Here is a 27271-nt window from a genome sequence, read left to right as displayed (position 1 = left end):
AAGTAGGCCTATATCTATATAATATAAATGGATATTTAATTTAAACAGGGCATTCAGAATTTTTAACGGGCGTAGGAGATCTAGAATACTAGAATAGATCTAGAATCTCAGCCGGGCAGTTAGCCTAGCTAAACTCTAGAGAGTAGAGTTAGATTTAAAAATAGTAAACGGAAAATAACAAATATTCTATTTTTAATTTTACCCTAGAGCTAGATTCTAGTTCTAAATCAGCCAAATCTAGATCTAGACTCTAGATCTAGATCAGAATCCGACTACATTTCACTTTTCAGAGATCTAAATACTAGATCTAGATCTAGATCTAGATTTAAATCATATCTAGAAGTCTAGATCTAGAGTCTAGTAGAATCTTAATCAAAGTTGATCGTACACAAACACTTTGGCTTAATCAGGAGCATCCTTTATTAAAGATTCATTTTTCGGAATTCGTCATTCATTGAATCATTAGTATTTAGTAATGAATCATTACTCATAGATCTATATTAAATATTATATTTTATAGTATAGTACTCAGCCCTCTCTAATGATCACTAATGTTAATGAGTACCCTACTCTGTAACTGTACAGTGTACTCTTGACATTCAAATAACGACCAAAAAGTGGCCTAATGATTAGGCCATTAGGCTATTTTTTGGTCGCTATTTTATTTTTTGTTTTAGTCCAACTAGAATCACTAAAAAATCTATTCTATATTTAGGCCCCCTACTATTTATTAATTTAAGTAATAATTTTAATAGATATTTTGGCCCCTCTAATTTGTTTTTAAAAGATTTAGATTCTATAAAATTGTGGATGATTGCAATTAACCATATTTGCTTTAAAACACTATCAGTAGCTCGTTAAGGATGATAACCCCCACCCCCTCCTTACCCCTACCCCACCCCCACCCCAGTGAAAGCAGCCTCCTCTTAGTTACCTCCCCTAAGTTTAAAATAGTTTCAAACTAAATTATCAGCCCCTAATAGCAATCACTAAACCCGGCTCTATGATTGTAAACATTTAGCGTGAACCACAGCTCACCAGACCATGTAGGGGTGGGGATGGTAAGGTGCGGGCTTACAGCTTGGTGTTTTCTATGGTCTCCAAGAAGAGAATTTTATATATAGATTATTAGACAACATAGATCTAGCAAGAAACATTGGTAATCTATCATTTTAGGCACGTAAAATTGGCTGAGACTTGTAATGTGAAAAAAAGGTGACTCATTAAATTTTAGTAATTGTTTCACATTTTTAAAAAGGTTTTATGTTTTGAAAGTTACAAAAATGTTTTTAAGTTTTATTCATGTACCTGTTTTAAAAAAAAATTGTATTTAAACTTTTCAGTAATAAATAAAGACTAGCGATGTTTTCATCAGATGCAACCAAACTCATTAACTTTAGCAGATATCTTGTATACATTTTTTAATAAAATTATAGTGCAGGATTCAGGGGAATCTACTCTAATGTACAGATTTTATATATAGCAAATCTTGCTCGCAAACACTGCTGTTTAATGTTAATTTCTAGCCTATGTTGATATATTTAGCCATTGATTTTGGTTGATTATTCATTTATCTATAATATTTGACACAAATATATCACAATATACATCTATTAAAGCCTTAACAATGAGACAACTTTTTTTCACATTACTAGCCTCGCCAGAATTAGCGTACCTAAAACGATAGTTTACTGAATCATGATATTGCCTAGATGTAGATTCTAGTTGGAAACTGTAAAACACATACAATTTTAAAATTTTGCCAATTTTGAACCTGTTTACTTTTTTAGTCATAGCTCATAGGTCAGTGTTTTGCCAATGTTATTGATAACTTATAGGCCTATAATTATTATTATAGACTCGATATAGTATAGTATAGAATATAGAATATTATAGACTCTAGCCTGCTCTAGCCCTTCTCACCATTCTTTGCCACCCCCCCCCCCCCCAAATTCCCAATACTAAACAATTTAAACATATTTTATTTATTCGCCTACAATAAGCCTAAAAATCTAAAACATTAAATATATTTTTTACTGTAGTGTAATTAAGTGTAAGAAAGAATGAGATCTACACTCTATCTACCTCTACAAATAGTCAGATATATGTGAAACATTCATATAAAATCTATAAATACAACTAATTAATCTTTGTTCTCAGCATGATTGGCATCTGACATAAAATGGATGCCAGAACAAAAGATTTGACAGCCTGGGCACAGCTGGTATCACTGACGGAGTTGGAATCCTCTGCTATTCCAATTTACCTCAACCGTTTTACTATTGGCAGAAATAATGGTTTGTGAAATAGATTCTATACTTCATTATGATATATTATATTATTATGATCTATAGGCCTATCTGCTTCTTGGTCAATAAAGTTTCAATGGCAAATTTACTGGCACATATCTTACATTGTAAAGAATGGTAGATCTGCTTTCCTCACTGTACAAACAAACAGTTAGGTCTTAAAGAATAGTGAATGGGATTTTCCTGACACAAAAACAAAAGTCTCCATCATCATTAACATATCATGAACTTACCATTAACAACATATTTTACACATTGCCATTAATATTAATAAAACATCAATATATCCTCATCAGTAATTCTTATTTTGAGGATTGAAATTGTATCAGTATTTTGGCTAGATTTTATAAATCTTAAACTGTATTTGGACATCTTTAATTATTTTTATTGTATTGTGTAATAAAAATATGTACTGTCTTATCTGTTTTCTGCTTGAAAACCATTTTAATGACCTTATTAATTCTTAAAATATTTATACAATTGTAGATTGTGACTTGCCTCACACAGGCAATAAACTTGTCTCCGGTGTTCATTGCTATATTGAAAAAGATCTTAATGGAAAAGTGTGGCTTTATGATACAAGGTAATTTGTAAAATGTTTGTGGAATTTTTTTGTCTAGCACATGCATGAACATGTAACAATTAAAACAATTAAAAAACTAATGAACAAAAACAAGATTTGCATACTTTTTCTCTTGTTTGCAGTACCAATGGCACCCTCCTTAACAACAAAATTAAACTGACAAAAGGGGAAGTAAGACATTTTTCAGTGCACTATTTCTTTTTTAGCTCATAGAATTCTGGGTAGTCCATATGTTTATACAAATGCTCAAGTGTTGAACATATCCTCTGCAAATTTTCAATTAATATTTTCACTATTAAAAAAAAATAATGTTTTTTTTTAGTTTATTTGAGAGAATATTCTGACTTTCTGAAATATTTGTTTGCAAAATTTTTGTGTTTAAATTCTTTAGTGAAATGTTTGTAATATCCGAGAAGCTGAGGTAATCAAATAGGCCTACTAACCTCCTTAGACTGTTTTAAGAAGGAACTTAAATAAAATAAAAACCTATGTTACCTTGTTTTAATTTGTCTAGCGAAAAGAAATTCACCATGGGGATGAAATATATATAGTGCATAAAAAGAGTGATACAAAATTTGGTAAGTTCAGTGGAGAAAAAATAAAAATCCAAAATATAATGTTATAATAAAGGTTAAGTTTTTGAAGTCTAAGAAGTAATTGTTAATTTATATACTGTTTAAAAAAACAAGTTTGTTTGCAGATATTGGCTACATGTTCCAAGACATGGAGTCCCTTAGAGCTGAAGCCAGCTCAGACACTGATGACACCCAGGAATACTCGTATACATGTGGAGAGGCCGACCTGACTTTGGCTGGTCAGTTTGGATATTAGTTTATGCTACACATGGCTTAGATGATAGTAAAATTAACAATGAAAAATTCTATCAGGTGATAAAAATAATGAACTGTAAAACTTAAAATAAAATTTAAATAAATAGTAGGAAAAAAACAGGTTAAAAATCTAATTAAAAAAAAACAACAGTAGAAAACAACAGTAGAAAAAAACAACATAAAAAAGTACTGTACATTTAAAATTATTACTGACAATCATTTTAAAACACTTATGACAAACTAATTTTTTCCATTCTTTATAGATGATGCAATTAATGAAGTTTCAAGTCCTTCCCCAGTAAAGAAAAAAAAGGTTCATTTTAATTTTTCAAATGTTTTATTTCTTAAAAAAAAATTATCTTCTTAAAATTGAGTGAAATTATTGCCTAAAAATTACTGTCAATACATTTCTTTCATCAATAATTTCTCTTCCAAACAGAGGTCAAGGGAGATAACTTACATAGCTTTTAAAAAAGCCAAACATGATTTGCCTGGGGAATCACCAGCAACAATAGGTTTCTCCTCTTATATTACCTCTCATTAAAATTGTGTTTAGTCTTTGATATTTGCATCTTTTATTGTGTTATTGTTTAAAATAGGTAATTCTTAAATAAAACAAAAAAGATCAAGTTTTATGTGAAATATTGGATTAGAATAATTTATATTTTTTCCAATCACTTTAAATGTATTCATTTCATAGCTTTACACCACTTATTTAAAAAAAAAGTTTTTTTATCTATTTTTTTTTCCTTTAAATAAAACAGCTTCTGATACAGACAATAAAAGTAAAGACACTGTTGTAGTAGAGAAGCAAGAAAAAACAGAATCAGTTGCTGAAAGTAAACAGACAGGAACTGTTGCCACAGCACCAGAAGATGATCTTAAACTCAAACCAGCGGCAGCTTCCACATCAGCGGACTCCTCAGAAGATGCTATAGCAGAGACTCTTTTGTGTATCATTTGTCAAGGGCTTCTTCATGACTGCATCAGGTGAGATACACAAGACAGTAGGTCCTGACTTCTCTTACAAGACATAAGGTCCTGACTTTTCTTACAAGACATTAGGTCCTGACTTCTCTTACAAGACATAAGGTCCTGACTTCTCTTACAAGACATTAGGTCCTGACTTTTCTTACAAGACATTAGGTCCTGACTTTTCTTACAAGACATAAGGTCCTGACTTTTCTTACAAGACAGTAGGTCCTGACTTTTCTTACAAGACATTAGGTCCTGACTTTTCTTACAAGACATTAGGTCCTGACTTTTCTTACAAGACATTAGGTCCTGACTTTTCTTACAAGACATTAGGTCCTGACTTTTCTTACAAGACATTAGGTCCTGACTTTTCTTACAAGACATTAGGTCCTGACTTTTCTTACAAGACATAAGGTCCTGACTTTTCTTACAAGACATTAGGTCCTGACTTTTCTTACAAGACATAAGGTCCTGACTTTTCTTACAAGACATTAGGTCCTGACTTTTCTTACAAGACATAAGGTCCTGACTTTTCTTACAAGACATTAGGTCCTGACTTTTCTTACAAGACATTAGGTCCTGACTTCTTTTTTTTTTTTGAAGACAGTAGGTTCAGATTTTCTTACTTTAGGGATTTACATTTGTTCAGAGAAATATACTTATATGTAACCATTGACAGACTATTGATGGCAAAATAAAACAAGTCCCACTAACATGGAAGATAATCTTTTAAAATCTGACAAAAAATTGTGAACATGTTTCCAGATAAATGTTCATCAGCAAACTAAAAAAACAAATTAACAATTTGTTTTGAATTTGAGGACTTTAATTAAATTAAAACATGACATTTATATTATTACTAAAAATTAAATGATTGGTAATTAATTTAATTTTTATCTATGTGGTTTAAACTCGTTGAACCTTTCATGTTATTCTTGTTTTTGTTATTTAGTCGTCAGCTCTTGCCTTTAGTTATTCCTTATTTAAATTCTTTTTTTTGTTATTTAGTCGTCAGCTCTTGCCTTTAGTTATTCCTTATGTTTATTCTTGTTTTTGTAATTTAGTCTTCATCTCTTGCCTTTAGTTATTCCTTATGTTTATTCTTGTTTTTGTTATTTAGTCTTCAGCCCTGTATGCATTCCTTTTGTTCTGGATGTTATTCAGAGTGGATGGAAAAGTCTGATGAATGTCCGTCGGTAAGTTTCTACACTTTCTACTTCACCTGCCCTATGGACTGTCATCTTTGAAAAGGGAACTTTACTTTTAAGTTACTACAGTGGTAGTGATTTGAATTTTTGACGTTTAGTCGTCGTTTGCCAACTACAAATAAAAGAAATACTAGCACTGATAAGGATAATAAATAATATCAATTTTATAAAAAAAAAATATTTTTTTTTAAAAATTAAAAGAATCATTGTTTCTTTTATGAAAACATGAAATACAATTAATTAAAATGCTAAAAAGCCTTGACGAGAGCTAAATAAATAATAGATTTATTTTACTTAAAGTTGTTATTTCCCTTGTAAAGTGGTTAGCAATTTTTATTGATATGTTGTCCCATATGTTTTTCTCCAGTGTCGTATGAAGGTAGAACGCATCAACAAGAACCATATTGTTAATAATCTAGTGGAAGCTTACCTTAAAGTTAAACCAGGTACTTGCTTGTTATAAGTGTGGTATAAGTCATTTGAGGAAAATTGTTATGTGTGATGTAAGACATTTGAGGAGAATAGCTTGCAATATGTATGATGTAAACATTGAATTGGGCTCCAGTAAGTCAGTGCTGTAAAGAAGTAAAAATTTTAGAAATTTAAAAAACCACTGTACCAACATGTGGTTATCTTTTAAGACATTTTTACAATAAATAACATTTTAAATCTCATTTTTGTTGTGTAACAAACTAGTGTTCAGTTCTAAAATTGATGTGATAATTTAGCCTATTGTGTGAAATTTAATTTGTAGAGAAGCGCCGGCCAGAAGATGAGATAGAAATGCTGAATGACAAGAACAAAATCACCAGAGATATGGTGGGTCTGATTTCTTCAAATCTAGACACAAACTTGTCATGTGGAAAACTTCTCTTTGTTTTAACCATTTTTAAACATCAATGAAAAGCTCAATTTTAAATTACTATCTAACAATTTATCTTTTTTTAATATTATTATTTTAGCCAGCATATGAGACTATTTTAAAGTCTACTATGTATTTTCAGCTGTACCCAACCAAATTACTGAGGGAGAGAATATCAGATGATGATGACTATAGTGAGGGTGATAGTGATGAGGATGAGGATGACAGAACACCTGGGGGAGACAACTTTGGTGCAGGAGCTGGTCTCTTCTTGGGGGCTGGGGGAGGAATTTTTAACCCCCCTGTTCCAGCTTTTAACCCTGGTGGTTTGGTATTTGGACTTGGAACACCATTTTTTGGAACAGCTATCAATAGGTGATACAACTTTTTATGAACACATTTTGTTTGTTTCAGCATTTATTTACCAGAGGAGCTGGAAAAACTCTGTCCTTGGTTAAAATTTGCTGCCTTGTTACACATACCCAGAAATCCTAGCATACTTTGGGTTAATTACCTCCTCATACAAAATAATTGCTTGTACCATATTCAATTAATTTAAGTATTATTTGCATAAAACGTTAATTATTATTAAGAATGCTCTCTAGTCAAATGATTGTTTGGAATTTAAAAAAAAACAACTTGTTTTTCAGAGCTGCCCGACCTATTTGCAGACAGTGTCCAGATTATGTTGATCCTCTTGCTGGCCAGGATTTGGGTATTATGGGAGGTAATCCATTTAAAAAAACCCACTTAACCCTTCTTTTAACATTTTATTTATATGCTATAATGAACTAAACAAACTTTATCCGATTGATAATTTTAAATTGACAATACAAACTAGTATATGATATAAACAAATTTTGTATTTCAGAAATATATTTTTAGATTTAATATGTCAAAGTAATTTATTTCCCTTTGCTAGCTCCACCACCAACAGCAAACCCTGGTCCAGGGGCAGCAACCACAGATGCTCAACCTTCAACCAGTGGTAATTACATTGTCAAGTTTTTAATATCAGCACACCCATCTTATACTGTAAACTTTGTTACAAGTCAATAACAAAGATGGTTTTTAAAACAAAAGTGTTAAAAAACTTTCCAGGCCAAACGGCTGCTGCTGACCCAGATGTGAAAACAATGCCAGCTGCACCAGACTACACATGTCCACCAGGGGGCAACCATGTGCTGTGTTTGTGTTGTATGCTCCCCATGCCAGACAGAAGGGCAGACGGACTGCTGCCCCCTCAGCAATGTAACCACTCACACGTTTCTTGAACATTTCTATAAATCATTACATTCCTATCTAAAATACAATTTTAATCACATTTTAAAAAAATATTGTTCGCTTTAAGACTAGCATTGATGAAGATTGCTTTGTTTTTGTTTAGGTTCAGTTTGTTACAGGGCTTTCTGCCACGCCTACTGGGGCTGTCGTAAAGTAGATTGTAATGGATGTATTGGAAAATTCAAAGGTAAATAATTCATGTTTTTTATAAACTATTCAGCTGACATCATTTCCTGTGTGCTACAATTAAATGCAGATGTTATTTTATGCAGATATGAATTTTGGGAAGAAGTGCCTGACATCGTTAATTCTTGATAACCAGTTCGAGTCTGAGATCTTTAAGGTCAGAAATCAATGCCCACTCTAACTTTAACCCTATCTTTGCTATCCACATCAGCAATATGTTACTTTAAAATATCTAACTTTTAAAGAAAATTTCCATAACAAGTATTAAAAATAAGTAGCTTAATAACTAGAAAAACATGCTTTTTTTAGTTGAAGAAACAAATAATTATTTAGGAATAGCCTTTGATGAATTCATGTTTACAATCTTAGACTGCTTCATTATTTATGCAGCTGTCATAATTAATTAAATTATTTCCTGTGATAGAATTATCTAGAGGGAAGAGGCTTGTCTGTAAAGGCAGTGTTAGCTGACTGTCTTTCTAAGATGGTGGCAGGAGAGTTTGTCTGTACAAGTAAGATTTTTTTACTGCTGCAACTGCATATTGGGTGTCAGGGAAAGTCAACGTTTTTAATGGCAGGGTACAGTGTTATGGTACTGTTGGGTGAAGTGTCTTAAATAGTTGATGTGATGTGTCTTACATAGTTGATGGTGTGATGTGTCTTAAATAGTTGATGTGATGTGTCTTAAATAGTTGATGTGAAGTGTCTTAGATTAAGATAATGGTGTGATGAGTCTTAGGTCAAACTGATGATGTCATGTGTCTGAAATACTTGATGGTGTGATATGTATTTGACCAAGTTGATTGTCTGTTGTGTCTTTGTGTAGATCAGGCCGACCTCATGTCCAAAAGAGGAATCAATACGCCTGTTTGTTATGCTTGTGGGCTGAGAAACTTCAAAGATTTGGCTTATTACTACAGAAAAAACATTCCAAATGATGAGTTACCAGGTACACATTGCATTTGACACATTTGTTAAGAAAGTTGGAACTGGGTTGTTACATTGTTGTCTAAGCACTTACAATTGTTAAGAAAGTTTGAACTGGGTTGTTACATTTTAAAACTTTTCAGCTGAAGTGAGGTCAAGGCCAAACTGTTACTGGGGTAAAAACTGTAGAACACAGCGCAACAAGCCTGAGCATGCCAGGTAAATATTTTATTACACCTGTGTTGTCCATAGACTAAGGTGTTGCCTCACTTGTGATGTCCATAGACTAAGGTGTTGCCTCACTTGTGATGTCCATAGACTAAGGTGTTACCTCACTTGTGATGTCCATAGACTAAGGTGTTACCTCACCTGTGATGTCCATAGACTAAGGTGTTACCTCACATGTGATGTCCATAGACTAAGGTGTTACCTCACCTGTGATGTCCATAGACTAAGGTGTTACCTCACTTGTGATGTCCATAGACTAAGGTGTTACCTCACCTGTGATGTCCATAGACTAAGGTGTTACCTCACCTGTGATGTCCATAGACTAAGGTGTTACCTCACCTGTGATGTCCATAGACTACGGTGTTACCTCACCTGTGATGTCCATAGACTAAGGTGTTATCGCTGGCACCAATCAAGGTTTTAGGTGAAATGGTTCATGCTAATTATATCTGTTTTCAGACGATTTAATCACATCTGTGACCAGACCAGAACTATGTAGAAGGAACTCAAAGTTTACACATGTGTCTGATGGTTTAAGTCATCATCTCCTCATGTCTACGAAGCAATGGTCCACATATCTCTGTATGGGTCTGAGTGGTAACTATCTGATGTGTGAAATGTTTTGTTCTGATTTGATACAATATGATCATATAACATAGCATGTATGGGTCTGAGTGGTAACTATCTGTGTGAAATGTTTTGTTCTAATTTGATGCAACATGATCATATGACATAACATGTATGGGTCTGAGTGGTAACTATCTGATGTGTGAACCATGTTTTGTTCTGATTTGATACAATATGATCCTATAACATAACATGTATGGGTCTGAGTGGTAACTATCTGATGTGTGAACCATGTTTTGTTCTGATTTCATACAATATGATCATATGACATAACATTTCTACTTCAAATATTTTCTGTGATATATTATTGCATAGAAGTTGTGCTGCTTGCATGATTGTCTGTTAAATGTCAGCTAAATGTTATTGCCTGTTTAAAGTTAACATTCAGCTATATGATGAGCACCACTTTACAGTCCATAGTGTATTTGTTAATTGGGCTACATGATTAAACTTTGTGTATGCCGAAGATGGTTTATGTCTGATAGTTAATGGAAAATTTTGTGTCAAGTTTCACCGTCCAACAGTTTGTTGTCTTTGATTGAGCTTATTGATATGATTCTGTCAAATAAAATATCACTGATTAACAGTATTTGTTTTTATAATTAAATATAAGAATTCTTTGATGTTTTATTAAAGCACACAAGAAAAAAATATCTATAAAATAAAACTTAAGTTTCACATTTAAAAACAAAACAACACAAAATAAAATCTTAAAATGTAAGTTTATTATAGTAACGAAAGACAGACAAAAGTTGAATTAACTTGGCTTGAAAACAGTTTTTTTCCTGATATTACAACTGTTATTTACAACAGCCTATTTAATTTGCCTAAATTTTTTTCTTAATCTTACAACTGTTAAATACTACATCCTATTTGATTGGCCAAATACATTTTTTTTCCAGATAAATATAAAAAAAATTATATTTTTTGGAGATAAAATCACAGAAACTTATAAAATAATTTCAGATGATAGAGCTGTCACTCTAGAGGTGTCACATGGCAATAGTCCATCTCATGAGGTGATGGTATTGTCAGTGTCACATTTTAGTAAAGATAGACAACTCAAGTTGCTAGAGAATAAGGTGAACAGTCACATGACTATAGTCAATCTCATGAGGTGATGGTATTGTCATGGTGTCACATTTTAGTAAAGATAGACAACTCAAGTTGCTAGAGAATAAGGTGAACAGAGTGCAGTTTGTGCCACTACACCAAGTTAATTATTAAATTAAAAACAAATAATTGTTGCACAGGCAAACCCTAAACTACATGTGAATTACACAGTATAAAATGGCTAATTATTGCATCTAATTTATTCTAATTAGTTAATGGATATTTTACAATATGCTTTTATTAGAACAGGTCATATTTTTGTGCATAAATATTTTTATAATGGATGGCTGCATTGATGATATATAATCAATTAGTGTTTGCCCTCACAAGATGGTAGCATTTCAAATTATTATTAAACCTTGAAATAATAGTTTTTGCAGTGCAATAAAATTTTGACCTTTGTTTTCTTTCTTTAAGTTACATGAGTAAGAAGACTTTATCAAAACATTTTTGTCCAATTATTAATGCAATTTTTAAAGTGTAGAAATAAAGCACCAAAGAAATAAAAATGGTTAAAAAATACGTGTATCAACTGATTGACACTAAAGCTCACAAATCTTGAAAGTGTTATTTGTCAACATGCACAAATAGCAAGAAATATAAAATAGCTAAATAAACATTTGAAATAAAATAATATTTTTTTTTTACAATTGTTACAGAGAACATGGCGCCCTCTTTAGGCCATTGATGTCGTGAGTTTTGGTAATTCATGACTGAAAAACACCTGCATACAAATAATGACACATCAGTCTTAGCAAAGATATTTTAACTGGTCTATATTAGACGCTGGTGTTTTATTCCTACTCTGACCTAAAGTGGTGTCACACCATAAACTAATCTATCACAGGAAACTGAGTTTACAAACAAGAAGTTGCATAATCCAGTGATCAAGCTACAGTTAACACACAACTTAGTAGACAAGCTGCACTAGCTAATCTCTCCACAACAGATCTTCTCATTTATATTGCCAGAGTATGTCAGTAGATTAAAAAAAACAAGAGTATTTGTCAAAAACAAATCTCTAAGATATATCAACAACTCTCTTTTAAATTTATTATTTACATAAAGCAATGTTAAAGGCTGCTATAGTACAAGTTATATTTTTAGACATTCATAGATGCACATTCTCCAACAAGTTCAGTGTATAGACAGGATAATTTTGGTTGCAAGTTATTTAGTAGAAGATAAGAAAAACAAAGTAAGTTATTCTCTGTCACAGCCTTTCAGATATAAACAAATTTTCATTTAGGACATTAAAATGATCTTCTTAAAACAATGCAGTTTAAGAAATAGTCAAAATATTTTTTTATTGCATAACATAAAAGCCTATTAAAAAATAGTTACTTTCAGCCATTACCCATCGAATTAAAACCAACTTATGGACCTGTTACTGCAAGTTTCCAGATCTCATAGTTGGCCAAACCAGCATCATTTCTTAAAGCTTTCAGTGCAAGGCATCAAAGAGTTTGATCTGATCAACCATATACAAACAAAAGTCAACCACATATATTCTTCCTCTGAAAAAAATCTTTCAAAATTACTGTTATGTATTTTATGCATTTAGCTTGCAAAAAATGAAAACTTGTATGTACAAAAGTTACAACAAATTATAAGCATAAATATTAATATAATTATACATGTAACAGACGATATACAACTTGCAAATGAGGACCTTATTTAATATTCTAGCGGCTCTACACAGGATGAATTTTTCTCCTGGAATAATGCTGAGTGTTGCAGATCTTAATGCTGTGTTATACTGGTGAGAAAATTCATGATCATTCTAACTCATGGGATACAAAACCTAAGCCTATCCAGGTGAAATAAAAATATGGAAAAATAAAAATATCTAATCACTTGTTAAGTAACAAATGAGAGTATATGCCAATTCTTTTTCACACACAGATAAAGTAAATATCACTGGGCTATATTAATGCAGTCTTGACACAATTTTTTGCACAAAAGAACTCAAAATAAATATTTGGTTCCATAGTTTTATTTAAAAAAAATAGCAAACCCTTAAATATAGGTTTTGACGAGGTAAATTCTAGAAATAAATGCTAACCAATTCTACATGAATAATGAAACTTTTTCTCTAGTGCCCTGATCATAAATATACTATTCTAACAATTTACTGCTCAACAGCAGCTGTTTTGTTTTTCTCATGGTCTTTCAAATGGCGGTAGATGCTTTGGACATAGGTAAACACACACTTCCAATCCGGGTTTTTCATTTTCACCATGTCATCCACATCTAACAAGGGAGCAATGTCAGCTTCTTTTCTGAAGTTCAATAAAATAATAACACATGAGGGAACTCAATTGGATTGATAAATAGTGCGACAAAATTAATTGATGTATTTTAAAATACAGGTACAAAAAATAAACTTCAACATTGAAATTAGATTGGTACTTTTTAATTGTACTAATTGAATCAAAACATTTATTTTATTTTAATGATGTGTTATTGAACAGCAGTCAACAAGTCAGCAATGAAATATTTAATAGAATAATTAAACAATTAAATATTAGATAAATAGAAACTTAAATTTTTTTTATTAAATTGCCAGAAAAAGATCTGTAAAACTAGCTAAATAAAAGAAATGTAAATGAAATGTTGATCTTACTCAGCAGTGTCAAAGGCCAGTGTGAAGTTATATCTTCTCTTGGTGGGATCCAATGCAGAGAAATCAAAAGCATTGGGGAAGAAATGATGAATGAGAGCACAGAAGGCCATTCCATTGTTCCAACTTGAGGAAAAGTTGGTGATCTCAACATTCTGTCAGCAAAATATTTGAACATTCAATCTCAACTTTTTGTAACAGTTATACTTTTGTTGAATGATGTTCAAAACAAAAATATAAAATATTGTGATTGCTCATTTTAAATGTGGGCAAAATAACAAATTATTTTCAATATTTACTTATGCAATTTTAAGAATCAAACTTTAGTTACGTTTATACTAATACTAATTTGAATAGACAAATAGCTTTAAATACTACTTAATATTTAGCTTGCAATCTTTAAATGAGATATTACGAATATTATTAATATAATACATTCAGGAAAGGTTTAAAATCACACATTACATTAAGCAAATCAAAAAAAGAAATTAAAACTTAAATAAAATACAAACTATCATGTCTTTATAACTAGCTTAGCAAAGGAACAAACAACAATTTCAAAAATAAAATTGTAAAGCACAAACATAAAATGACTCAAGAATGCATTATTTCCCATTACCAATGTTAAGTTACTTCAAATCTGGCAAGTTTCAAACTGTTTTTAATTTAAACAAAACTGGTTAATTTTTTAAAAATCTTCTCACTAATAACAACTACTCTTTCATTGTTAAACCAAATACCCCTAGTTAATCTTATTTAAATTAAAAATTATGTTTAGTTAAGAGATAAAAATTAAAGGTATAAAAGTACATTATAATTGAGTTTTTTCTTTCCCAAGTTCTTATAATTTTGTGAAGAAAAAAATAAAAATTTTGAAGAGCAAGCAACACTGCATCTAAGAGACATGTTTACTCTCTATCAGAATATTTAACAATCAACATACAGAAAACAAATTCATGGATAGCTATGTCATGCTTTTTTAGTTTTTCATCTATTTTATAGCCTTCAGCTTAAACCAATGTAAATTCTTTCTTCATGCAAATACAGAAAATAAATATAAAACTTTTTTTTTTTTTTTTTAAATTTAATGTGTATAACAATAGCATGCAAGGCTTTCACACCCTTCTCCATAATTTATTCAGTAAATAAATTCAGATTATTTTTAAGCTGATATTTTGAAGTTTCTATTTAACACATTTAGATCACAAATTTGTTGCTTTTTAAGAAGAGCCAGAATAAAATATGTTTGTACGATAACATAAGAAGAGGCATTATTTGAATGAATTTTAATTTTATATGGGATTGTCTTTAAGAAAAGAACATTAATTTTAAAAAATGATATAGATAGTAGTGTAGCAGCTAGCATTAGCTAGTTTAAGTCAAGAGTTGAGCCCAGGTCTATTAATATGACAACACGCCTGTATGTTAGATGGGTATAAGCAAGAAACCAGTTACATGCAGATTTATTTATTTGTGTTAGTAGTGGATACATGAGGAATAAACAACAGCCATTTTGTGTGTTGTAGATTTACCGGATACTCTCTAGTCATGGCCTTGGTCCAGTCCAAGAGAACTTGTTTGATAGCAGAGGGGCTGCGTGCCAGTGCAGCTCTGGATGATGGGGGCGGGAGAGTTAGATGTGCAAGGAGATGGGGGGAAGAAAATAGTGCAAGAATATATAAATTAATCATTACAGAATCATTTATTATGCAAGCTGAATGAACAGAGACGTTTCTGTAGGTTGAAGATCCAAGTTGGCTAGAAACTGAAATTTGAGAAAAATTCAGGAAAATTAACCTTTGAACTTTTAGTTTGACTTACTATTCCCAAAGCAGTTGTGAAATAAAATGTAAGTTTCAAATTCATATGTTCAAAGGTATATTTTTCTGAAGAAATTAGTGCTAATATAAAAGCAAAGGTTCCCAGGTTTTATAAATGTCTACCTCATATTCTGCAGTGTTAGCTCGGCAGAAATTGAGAATTTCTTCCTTAATTTCTACTACATTACGTTTCATTGTAGTGGCCGCTCTCTTCACAAGGGAAACTGTAACAAGGCCACTAAGGGGAGAGAACATCAATATTTTTAAATGGAAACTTTTCCTGCATACTAAACTAAATGTAGAAAAACTTTGTTTAAAAAAATTGAATATTAAAAATATAAAATGAAAATAAAATCTTTAGTAAACTATAACATTTAAAGTGTTGCATTTTTTTTAAAGCTATTAGAACATGGTAATGGTAGTGTATTCAAACAGTTTACACAAAAAACCTAAAGAGAGTGTCTAGTTTCTTTACACTTAAAATAAATTACGAGCTTAGTATGGTTAGATTAAGACATATTACCATTCTTACTTTTACCTCTTAAAGATGCCCAATATTCAACAGCTGTGAGTTTCATAATTTTAGCCTTAGTACAAAAAATATAATTTAACTTTTTAAAAACTAGAGTGTTTTAATAATATAAATTTTTCCCAAAATGTATTATAATAAAATATAGCAATTAAAGAAGCCAAATTTAAATTCTTTTAATAAATAAGGCAGTAAAGCTTACTTGATTATACTGAGGGTTTTGGCATTAGAATTATAAATAAATGCAGGTGTATATGCATACATAAACACACACATTTATGTGCATATGTTTATAGACCATACATATCCTAATGTTGATGAGCCAACATTGTTTTTTATAGCCAATAGTAATAAAATAAAGTTTACTCTTTTTAGAACAAAATTATTTTTCTCCTTCTATGCTGGACTGTAGAGGGTTAAAATGATACATCAGCAGAGCCATATGGTGGCATTATATTGTTGGGATATGTTTTATATATCTTTCTTGTTAGATGCGCCATAAAATATTATTTTTTAATGTAATTATTAATTTTTGAAGCATAGTTTCTTTTACAATTGATAGTTCCTAAAATGTTTGGCGTTCTTGAAACACAAAGCAGTGAAGACAACTGTAATATAACATGCACTGTCTCAATATCTATGCTGAAAACAAATATATTGTTAACCTTACACTTATAATTTGGGGGGGGGGTATATAGACACTTATACCTTGTAGACTAGAGGCTTTATAGGCAAGTTAAAGCTGTGTTAGAAATATGACAATAGACATGATTTATATATATGACTTCTATGTGACTTCATAGAAATGTTGTTATAGATAGAAGAATTTATGTATGTGACTTCATAGATATGTTGTTACAGATAGAAGAATTTATGTATGTGACTTCAAAGATATGTTGTTATAGATAGAAGAATTTGTGTATGTGACTTCATAGATATGTTGTTATTGATAGAAGAATTTGTCTCATACATGTTAAAATACAAAAGTATTTAGAGCATTGAGTATCATAGAATGAAGTACATGTGTATGGGTAAAGCAAGTTTGGTTAACACAACAATTACCTATCAAAATGGACTTGTTTGAAAACACTGGAAATTGGAAAGCAATTTTTAAACACGCTCATTATTGTCACATGACATATTATTATTGTCACATGACACAAACATCTGACCCTCCCATCCCACAATTTCTAGAAACATTTGAATGGCATGTTACATCTGAGCTAGAAACAAATTGCTGAGTTAAAAGAATGTCATATTTAAATTAGCTTTGTATAGGAGAACTTTGTACACAAATTAGAATTAATGATATGAACTGGAGCTCAAAACTTAACTTTAACGCCTCTTACATCCACCACCTTTGCTTATCTTAACTCAAACACACAATTAAAAATTACCTCTGAGCTTAGTATACTAAAAGAAGTTTCAAATAAAATAAACCTATTTTAAGAACTCATGTGTTTACATTAGGTATAGCAGACAACATGAAATAAAATAGGTCATACTTAGGCTTGACTCCACCAGCGGGGGCGTTGGCGTTATCCATCTGTTTGAAGGCTGCCATGGCACTCTGAGGTTTGGCTGGAACACATTTCAATACAGAAATCTTCACTTTGTGGAAACAGATATGCTACTAGAAAATTAGTCCATGCAGCTAAATTTAGTTTTTAATTTCTATACATTCAGGAATTGCATCATTCAAAGATTAATTCACCCAAAACATAAAATAGTAGCTATCACCAAATAATTTCAGGATGAGGGGGACTTTCAAGATAGGTCATGCAGCGCTTGGGTTAGTGCAGAAAAATTCAAACCAATGGGGAAAAAGATATTTCAGATGAATCAAACACTTGTGTTGATATGGATGAGTTAACAAATGTAGCCATGGAAATATTTCCACAGGTCTAGGTGACATAAACACCTTCTGTGAGTAGCCACTGGTCAGGGCACTCATGACCAGATAGACACACCAGGACTTTTCATCACAAAATTTTGTCATAAGAAAATTTTACAACCTTTTCCCCCCTCTTCAATTTTTTGAATCCAACTAGCAAACGATTTATCAAATTTTGGGTGATATTATTAGTTAATAAGTATCAATTATGATTCATTAATGGTTTCTGGGTAATAATTGTATTACTGGGTTATCATATGTTAATTGAGATGAATATATTATAGTGTGAAACAGTTGCTAGGAAGAGTTGGAAAAGTTTGAGAGAAAAAAGAAACTACCTCCCCATGTTTGCATTTTTTCAGATTTTTGCACCTTCCCATCTGCACTGTTCCAGGACTCTGTCTTTACAGTGATACGACCTGAGACGCCAGGCCCTGACGCACTCATTAACCTTTGGGTTAGCTCTTGAGCTGTCTCCTCTGTGATGATCATGGTGATCACAATGATGGTGATGATGACATATGAAGATTACAATGATGATAGACATGATATAGTTTAGCATGTTAAGTTTGAAGCAGGAGAGCACAAATTATGGGACGAGAATATACTGCAGGATAAGTCAAAGTCTAAAGATTTAAAGTTTCTCAAAATTTCTTTTTCAATTATATTTTAAAATCTTTTTTTAAAATAAGAAACGCAAAGGACTTAGATAATGTTTCCTTTGTTGTTACTAAAAAAAAACTTAGTCAAAATGATTTGTTTTGTTAATTTCTTGAAATTTATTTAATAAGACTTTCATGTTTTTTAAATAAATTTAAAATGGGAAAACCTATGACCCTAGTATTCCAACGTTAAATTTTTTTTCCATCTCTGACTTTGGCTTCTGTTCCTGGTATCTTAGAAACATGTCATGCTGTTAGGTGTAAACAAAAGACACACCACAAGACACACCACAAGAAACCACTACCTAGCTGGTCAACCCCACACAAGAAACCACACAAGAAACCACTACCTAGCTGGTCAACCCCACACAAACACATACAACACATCAAGTTATTCATTCAGTTAGAGACATGTGATTTTTAATGGCAGCATTTTTTTCTCTGAAAATCTCAGAATCTGATTTAATCTTGTGTCACAAAAATATTCTATAAAAAACCATGTTTTACTCAGAAGGCAATTTACCTTGATGTATACCACAATGTCACTTGTACATTGGTTGTATGACATTTAAAACAAACCTTTACTGTAATGTCACCTCTATATAATCCACAAATATTAAGTAGTTTGTCATTTGTTTCTAAATTGGGCTTAATAGCCATTTTTATTTTTGTTGTACAGCTGTTTCGATGCTGTTTTTGCAGCTGTTTTTGAAGTTGTTTTAATGCTGTGTTTACAGCTGTATTAAGTTGGAGGAACATGCAAAAGCCTATAGATTTTACCTGCTGGTTTGCCGTAAGATGTGCCACCAAAACTTTTTGTCGACGTCTCAGTTTTGGTTGTTGTTGTGGTAGTCCTAGTCCCACCTGCTCACAGAGAAAAGGTTAAATCAGCTGGATGTGACTGGACAAACAAACATCACCAGACAGACCAGTACTTTACATAAATAACTACAATAATAACCTGATTTGCCTTCACTCTGTATAATTATCTATCTCAGTTTCAAAAAATTCATCATATAAAAAGATATAAACAAATATTTATATTGAGAAAACGATTTTCTTCAAAGTTTTAAATATATTTGTATCAGCAGTTTAATGAACATGGATATTTTAAACCAAAGTTTAAATAGTTTGACCTAGTTAAACCATTGATTATAAAAATAGAAGTGTAAAGAAGTAGATGTGATCACCTGGAGTTTTCTCTGAAGAAGATGTGGTTGTGGTTTTAGTGACGGTCTTCTCCCCACCTGGCCCTGTGCTCTCAGCTATGTGGGAGTAGACGGCCAACTTGGCAGCTTTCTCATCCTCTGCTGCCCTGGGGTTAAAAAGGAACTCTTCAGTGAAGGAAAATTACTTTAGGTCAACTTTCACTAAGACAAGTAAATTTAAAGTGTAAGTGAATTAAAATTCACAAAATACAACTATCTTTATTGCATTTATTTTTTAAATAAAGTCAAGCGCAGACCATAATACTTGTGCAAAAAGTGTTCATTTTTTGAAGAAAAAGAAATTGAGTAGGTCTACCACAGCTTATTTTAGAAAAGCTTCTTGTTAAATGTGAACACATAAACCTATTTGTTTTTTAAAAGATCATCTCTTTTTTTTTTAACCATAGATAGCATCAGGCAATTGTTTTTCTACAATGATTTTATATGTTTTCTATAGTTTGATCTAAGTTGTGTTTGAACTTGTGTATGTCTGTTGTCAGACTTTGTGTTTGTACTATTAACTTGATTTTGTCTGTGTTTTTACTACTAACTTGTGTTTGTCTGTAATCAGACTTTGTGTTTGTCTGTAATCTACTAACTTGCATTTGTCTGTGATCTACTAACTTGTGTTTGTCTGTGATAAGACTTTATGTTTGTCTGTGATAAGACTTTGTGTTTGTCTGTAATCAGACTTTGTGTCTGTGATCTACTAACTTGTGTTTGTCTGTAATCAGACTTTGTGAAATCTCATGGTATTTGCTCTCTCTCTCATGTGTGGGTGCCTGCTGCTTGTAAGCCTCCATCTTTTTCTTCTTTTCTTCCTCAGCCTTCTCAAACTTTTTCTTTACCAAATCTTCAGCCTCTGCCTCCCTCTGTTTACGTTTGGCTTCATAGTCCTCTGTTGAAAAAACATATTAAAACTTCAGTTAGTTTTGGCCTTTTGCATTTGATATTTAATCAATTTTTAATCTGGTTAATCATTTATTTAAAATTTCCTTTTTGGATGAATAAAATCAAAAGCATATAGACTTTCCATTAAATCAACATATATCCTGATTTAAAATGCCTTACAGATTTGTAAAATACTAAAATGAAGTTGCCTGTATAATACGCCATTTTGGAAATTAGAGAAAATTATTTGTTCTACAAAGAAATAAAAAAAAATCAATAACACACACACACAAACAAATAAATAACAATTTAAAAAAAAGATAACTTTTAAGCTATGAATCTTATTTAAAACAAAATATCTTCGGGGACACAATCATGAATTTTTACTTGTAATTTTAAATTGAAAGAGTAATTACCCCTTTGTTTATCTCGGATTTCTCGTAATCTCGACCTGATCTTTTTTCGCTCCTCAAAATCTTCTGTGCTGTTCATCTGTGAATAGTGACAACCCTCAGATTTATGATAACAGAGACTGTGACAATGACACTCATTTAATGAACATTTATACCGATGATAATTTACTGTTATAGACACACTAACTGTAGCGAGAGATCACCAATGGAAGCCGCCTTACAAAATAATTTTCTGTGAAGTTAAAGAATGCGACTCTGAGAAATTCTAAAAACGAATCCTGTTAATGTGACGGGTACCAGAGAAGATGCGTGTCAGGGTAGATTAAGCGGCTCACTAAACTACACTAAGCTATCAGCCAATTAAAATAGTTTAAATTATCTTAGCGTCTTATTGGATTCACAAGGAGATAGGTGTATAAAAAAACACAACTTTCGCGTGAGCACAAACGTCACTTTGATTTAAAATGATGAAAGGTATCACCTAAACAAAATAGGGATGTAGCGCAGATGCGTAGCGAGGGGGGGGGGGGGAGGTACATATGTCCCCGGGTGCCGACCTTAAGGGGCGCCAAAATGGGTTGGAGAAACAAATTAAAATGTCATTTTAGCTGCATTTTTGCATTATAAATAGTTTAAGGGGGGGGGGGTGCAAATATAAAGTTTGAAGGGGGTGTAAATCGAAAGTTTGAGTGGGGGGGGGGGGGGGGTGCAAATAAAAAATTTGCTCCCAAGGGGGGCGCCAGATTGAAAGTTTGAAGTTTGTCCCCGGGCGCCGGGAAGGGTCGCTACGCCTCTGAAGTAGCGTCATTATACGTCGTGTCCTTACTAACGCTTGTCATCACAACTACATATACGAGTACACACTGCTACACACATATACACACCCATTAATACGTGTGTTGTGTATATAATATGCATTAAGGTATACGAAGATGTAAGATATAAACATATATATATATATATATATATATATATATATATATATATATATATATATATATATATATATATATATATATATATATATGCAAACACACATGTACGCCCTATATGAGCGTCACCTACATGTGAGCGATTGAGTGTGCGTGGAAGAGAGTATGACGTTATGAGTGCATAGTGTATGTGTGAGTGTGACAAGAAAAGCCCCATACATCACTAGCAGGAATTCCCGGCATCCCCGATACACCAGCACCACGTGACATACACCCCGAGAGGTCAACACCTTTTTGCTACTACCTGGGGCTAGGGGTACTCGTTAATTGTGTTCTAGCTCGTCTAGCTGACGCCGGGAATGACGGGAGTAACTTACTCTGACACACAGCAGTAATGATGGAAGTAACTTACTCTGGCACCTAGCGGAAAGTTGCCTGCTTGTTACGTTACTTGTGGAGGGTACCCAAATATCATCAACTCACGTTTTTTAATGCCCACAAATTTTGTGTCGCCCAAGTCTGATCTGATACATCATAAGCTCTAGGTCTAGGTTTATAATGCATAGCATTATTTCTACACAAATATTAACCACAAAATCGCATATAGTATTCCTACAAAAACCCACTTAGAATCCTGACAAAAGCCCATGTAGTTTCACCCAAAAGGCCATATTCTACCCCCCCCCCCCCATAAAAAAAGCCCACAGAGAACCCCTACTAAAGCCCACATAGAACCCCTACTAAAGCCCACATAGAACCCCTACTAAAGCCCATATAGAACCCCTACTAAAGCCCACAGAGAATCCCTTCGGAACGTTACTGGCACATATTCAGAGTAAAAGGTCACAAATGAAAAGGTTATAAAAAGTGAAGCCAACAATGAATGATATTGTTTTGTAGACAAGATCTAACTCTTGGGTGTACTGAGACATCCATTTGTTTAGCATTTTAAAAAAACATTATGATGCGTAGTTGAGTGAATTATAGACACATTGATTATATGTTATAGGAAAAATAGTACAAGATGTGGACTTAGCTACTTTACATAAGAATGAGCTATCCGTGAACTAAATAAATAATGTTATTTCTTAGTTTTTGTATAACACACAAAGCCTAATTGGCAACATTACATTTTTATTTAGGCTGAGTCTGCTCATCTTTACCTGGCAGCTAAAAATGGATTCCCTTTTCCCCGCTGCACTCTAGAGATTCTCAAATTAATTCTCCCCCCCCCCCCCCACCTAACTCGCCCGTTAACATCTCCAATGAAATAGAACTAGCATAATTTTTTTTTGGTTAGTTTGTTTATATGCGCAGCCTATTAATGTCTCTTCACATAGCGAGCTCCAGGCTGGTATTTTAATCACAGGCGTTCATAGTAAAATCTATAGTTCTAAAAAAACAACAAATATTTCGGAATAAAATGCTGTCTGCACGTTAAGTTCACGACAAATAATAAAATAACAGAAAAATAACAGTTTATTCCTATTTTTAATACGCAATTTACTATCCTATAAATTTCATAAACAAACTTCTTGTTTATATAAGTAAACAGATGTATAAATACTTATATATCTATGTGTTAATGTATATATATATATATATATATATATATATATATATATATATATATATATATATATATATATATATATAGTCTATGTGTACTATGTAAACATGTATGTACTCGTTAGTACTAAAGTCCGCTGGTGACGAGGAGCATCTAACCTAAAACTGTTACTTAGCAAACGTTTGGGTTGACGTCTGGGTTCTTGTACAGGTTTAGGACAGGCTCGATGTGACGACAATGCTACATGTAGACATTTGCGCACCGCCGTCAATGGTTCTCACTGACATTTGCGCACCGCCGTCAATGGTTTACACTGATATCTGCGCACCGCCGACAATGGTTCACACTGACATTTGCGCACCACCGACAATGGATCACACTGACATTTGCGCACCGCCGTCAATGGTTTACACTGATATCTGCGCACCGCCGTCGGTTCTACTAAGCCGCACCATCTTGCACCGCCTGTGACTCGGTGAAGTTATCGTCAATTCTACCCCCCCCCCCCCCCGATGCTCCTGACAAGAGACCCCCTCCCCCTCCCCAGTCGTGTTGTTCTAGCCCAGCCAGAGAGCTAGCAGAAGTGAGTACTACCCCACCGGTGTATTCCCACGCTCGTCTAACATTGCGACATGCACACAATGCTTTCAACAAAACACGCCATCGGCCAGGAATTCAAGGAACAGGTAAGCACACGTTGAAAAGGTAAGCTGGCACACATAGGGGTGGGGTCCGGGGGAGGGGGGTATCAGAGGATTGAATACTGCTCACCGCAAGTAACTTGAGCACATTAAAAAAAGCTGCTCTTTGATGCTTGAAATACGAATTAGTTTTTTCTCTAGTCAACATAAACTAGTCAGCAACGACGTTTGAACTTCAGTTTTAACGACCTAAAGTGTTTAGATTTTAACCACGACTGTAAAGAAGTTTTTTTGTTTGTTCAGATTAAACTGTTAGATTGGATCGGTGTCTATGTCTTAACCTCTAATGTTTTCCGCTATACCTGCTATACATCTTATATACTTAAAGTATGTCTGTAATGTACGCTAGCATGTAATTATGAGGTGTAATACACCGAATCTATCCACCTTATGAGGTGCACTAACAAGCTGTATACTGGTAGTGTAGGCTACTGTATGAAGATCACTGACAAGCTGTACACTAGTATTGTAGGCTACTATATGAGGTGCACTAACAAGCTATATATTGGTAGTGTAGGCTACTATATGCACTCACAAGCTATATACTAGTATTGTAGGCTACTGTATGAAGATCACTGACAAGCTATATACTGGTATTGTAGGCTACTATATGCACTGACAAGCTATATACTGGTATTGTAGGCTACTATATGACGTGCACTAACCTATATACTAGTAGTGTAGGCTACTATATGACGTGCACTAACCTATATACTAGTAGTGTAGGCTACTATATGACGTGCACTAACCTATATACTGGTAGTGTAGGCTACTATATGAGGTGCACTTTCCTATATACTAGTAGTGTAGGCTACTATATGAGGTGCACTGACAAGCTATATACTGGTAGTGTAGGCTACTATATCAGGTGCACTAACAACCTATATACTAGTAGTGTAGGCTACTATATGAGGTGCACTAACCTATATACTAGTAGTGTAGGCTACTATATGACGTGCACTAACCTATATACTGGTAGTGTAGGCTACTATATGAGGTGCACTAACAACCTATATACTGGTAGTGTAGGCTACTATATCAGGTGTACTAACAAGCTATATACTAGTAGTGTAGGCTACTATATCAGGTGCACTAACAACCTATATACTAGTAGTGTAGGCTACTATATCAGGTGCACTAACAAGCTATATACTAGTAGTGTAGGCTACTATATGAGGTGCACTTTCCTATATACTGGTAGTGTAGGCTAATATATGAGGTGCACTAACAAGCTATATACTAGTAGTGTAGGCTACTATATGACGTGCACTAACCTATATACTAGTAGTGTAGGCTACTATATGAGGTGCACTAACAAGCTATATAGTAGTAGTGTAGGCTACTATATGAGGTGCACTAACAAGCTATATACTAGTAGTGTAGGCTACTATATGAGGTGCACTAACAAGCTATATACTAGTAGTGTAGGCTACTATATGAGGTGCACTAACAAGCTATATACTAGTAGTGTAGGCTACTATATGAGGTGCACTAACAAGCTATATACTAGTAGTGTAGGCTACTATATCAGGTGCACAAACAAGCTATATACTAGTAGTGTAGGCTACTATATGAGGTGCACTAACAAGCTATATACTAGTAGTGTAGGCTACTATATCAGGTGCACTAACAAGCTATATACTAGTAGTGTAGGCTACTATATGACGTGCACTAACCTATATACTGGTAGTGTAGGCTACTATATGAGGTGCACTAACAACCTATATACTGGTAGTGTAGGCTACTATATCAGGTGTACTAACAAGCTATATACTAGTAGTGTAGGCTACAATATCAGGTGCACTAACAAGCTATATACTAGTAGTGTAGGCTACTATATGAGGTGCACTTTCCTATATACTGGTAGTGTAGGCTACTATATGAGGTGCACTAACAAGCTATATACTAGTAGTGTAGGCTACTATATGACGTGCACTAACCTATATACTAGTAGTGTAGGCTACTATATGAGGTGCACTAACAACCTATATACTGGTAGTGTAGGCTACTATATCAGGTGTACTCACAAGCTATATACTGGTAGTGTAGGCTACTATATGAGGTGCACTAACCTATATACTGGTAGTGTAGGCTACTATATCAGGTGTACTCACAAGCTATATACTAGTAGTGTAGGCTAATATATGAGATGCACTGACAAAAACTGAACTAAATCTATCCAAACTATCCCTACCCACGACACAAGGATTGCTCCGTTGCCCATTAATTTCATGCACATACCAAGAACCTTAATACTTTTAAAATTTCATCCATCCTTATTTCTGCTGTTTTAATTAAATTATTTTGACACCTGGAATTAATAACTGTAGTAAAACGTATCATAAAACGGATGAAAGCTAAAATAATCATTACACATTTTTATGTGGCGGACTTATCATCCCCCCTCACCATTATAACAGCGCCATTCTTTTTGTTGATTACACAACTGATTTTTACAGACATAATGATGAAGTAGCTTTCAAGCTTTTTAATATAAATAGTTGGATTAGTTTACCGGCAGCTGTAACCGTAATCCCTTTAAAATTTGATCTACGGTAATTTCACTTATTTTAAATCAAATTAGTTTGACACTTTGAATTACTCACACTAGAAGCAGGTGCATATTTGAACGCAGTTCAGCTCAAATCTAAGAGGAATAAGTGATGGTAGGTAATGAGGGGAAATAATCCGACGTCTGAGGGGAGGCAACTCATAGCAGGTAGGTAATTAAAGATAAATCTAGTAAACCTTCAGGTGTCGCAACTGCAAGGTATTAGACGCATCAGTTTTTTTGTCAAGTAAATATACAAGAATTAAGCCTCGAAGTAAAATGTAAGTAAACATTGAGAACTCCTTAAAAAGAATTGAAACAAAATAAAATAAACGTAAAAAAAAA

At 33.1% G+C, this 27271-nt stretch overlaps 2 protein-coding genes across 3 annotated transcripts in view; one reads left to right on the top strand and one right to left on the bottom strand.

Annotated features, from left to right (window-relative positions):
* Positions 1–184: 184 nt before the first annotated feature.
* Positions 185–10594, top strand: LOC131955912 (E3 ubiquitin-protein ligase CHFR). Of its 2 annotated transcripts, XM_059320226.1 has the most exons (22): positions 185–465; positions 2161–2297; positions 2796–2892; positions 3015–3063; positions 3407–3470; positions 3593–3706; positions 3986–4035; positions 4162–4237; positions 4487–4712; positions 5818–5893; positions 6273–6351; positions 6660–6724; positions 6910–7142; positions 7418–7494; positions 7690–7755; positions 7869–8018; positions 8155–8238; positions 8324–8394; positions 8662–8749; positions 9064–9186; positions 9308–9383; positions 9852–10594. In XM_059320226.1, the coding sequence occupies exons 2-22, from the start codon at positions 2183–2185 to the stop codon at positions 9889–9891; spliced, it is 2019 nt and encodes a 672-aa protein (XP_059176209.1). In that variant the 5' UTR covers positions 185–465; positions 2161–2182; the 3' UTR covers positions 9892–10594. The 2 variants fall into 2 exon arrangements, with proteins under 2 accessions (XP_059176209.1, XP_059176210.1); XM_059320227.1 differs by lacking the exons at positions 185–465; positions 2161–2297; positions 3015–3063.
* Positions 10595–10722: 128 nt separating this feature from the next.
* LOC131955918 (serine-rich adhesin for platelets) overlaps positions 10723–27271 on the bottom strand; it is a gene marked incomplete at its 5' end in the record, with an annotated part of 58827 nt that continues 42278 nt past the window's right edge. The window contains 10 exons of the mRNA XM_059320237.1: positions 10723–13414; positions 13759–13910; positions 15699–15813; positions 17167–17193; positions 17610–17685; positions 18337–18477; positions 19441–19524; positions 19851–19975; positions 20583–20766; positions 21176–21251. Coding sequence (XP_059176220.1) covers positions 13264–13414; positions 13759–13910; positions 15699–15813; positions 17167–17193; positions 17610–17685; positions 18337–18477; positions 19441–19524; positions 19851–19975; positions 20583–20766; positions 21176–21251 — 1131 coding nt within the window. The remainder of the gene's footprint in view (positions 13415–13758; positions 13911–15698; positions 15814–17166; positions 17194–17609; positions 17686–18336; positions 18478–19440; positions 19525–19850; positions 19976–20582; positions 20767–21175; positions 21252–27271) is intronic.

Source organism: Physella acuta, unplaced genomic scaffold, assembly GCF_028476545.2.
Source record: "Physella acuta isolate Inbredline_101_S28 unplaced genomic scaffold, ASM2847654v3 ptg001115l, whole genome shotgun sequence".
NCBI lineage: Eukaryota > Metazoa > Mollusca > Gastropoda > Physidae > Physella > Physella acuta.
Note: the sequence above shows the minus strand (reverse complement) of the source record. Positions and strands in the feature narration are given on the sequence as shown.

What these genes read in the sequence shown, in the direction of transcription:
- LOC131955912 (XM_059320226.1), top strand. Translation starts at nt 2,183, where the DNA reads ATGGATGCCAGAACAAAAGATTTGACAGCCTGGGCACAGCTGGTATCA. An exon ending in GGCCGACCTGACTTTGGCTG is followed by an intron (nt 3,707 to 3,985) that starts GTCAGTTTGGAT and finishes CATTCTTTATAG; the next exon opens with ATGATGCAATTAATGAAGTT. An exon ending in TTTGGAACAGCTATCAATAG is followed by an intron (nt 7,143 to 7,417) that starts GTGATACAACTT and finishes CTTGTTTTTCAG; the next exon opens with AGCTGCCCGACCTATTTGCA.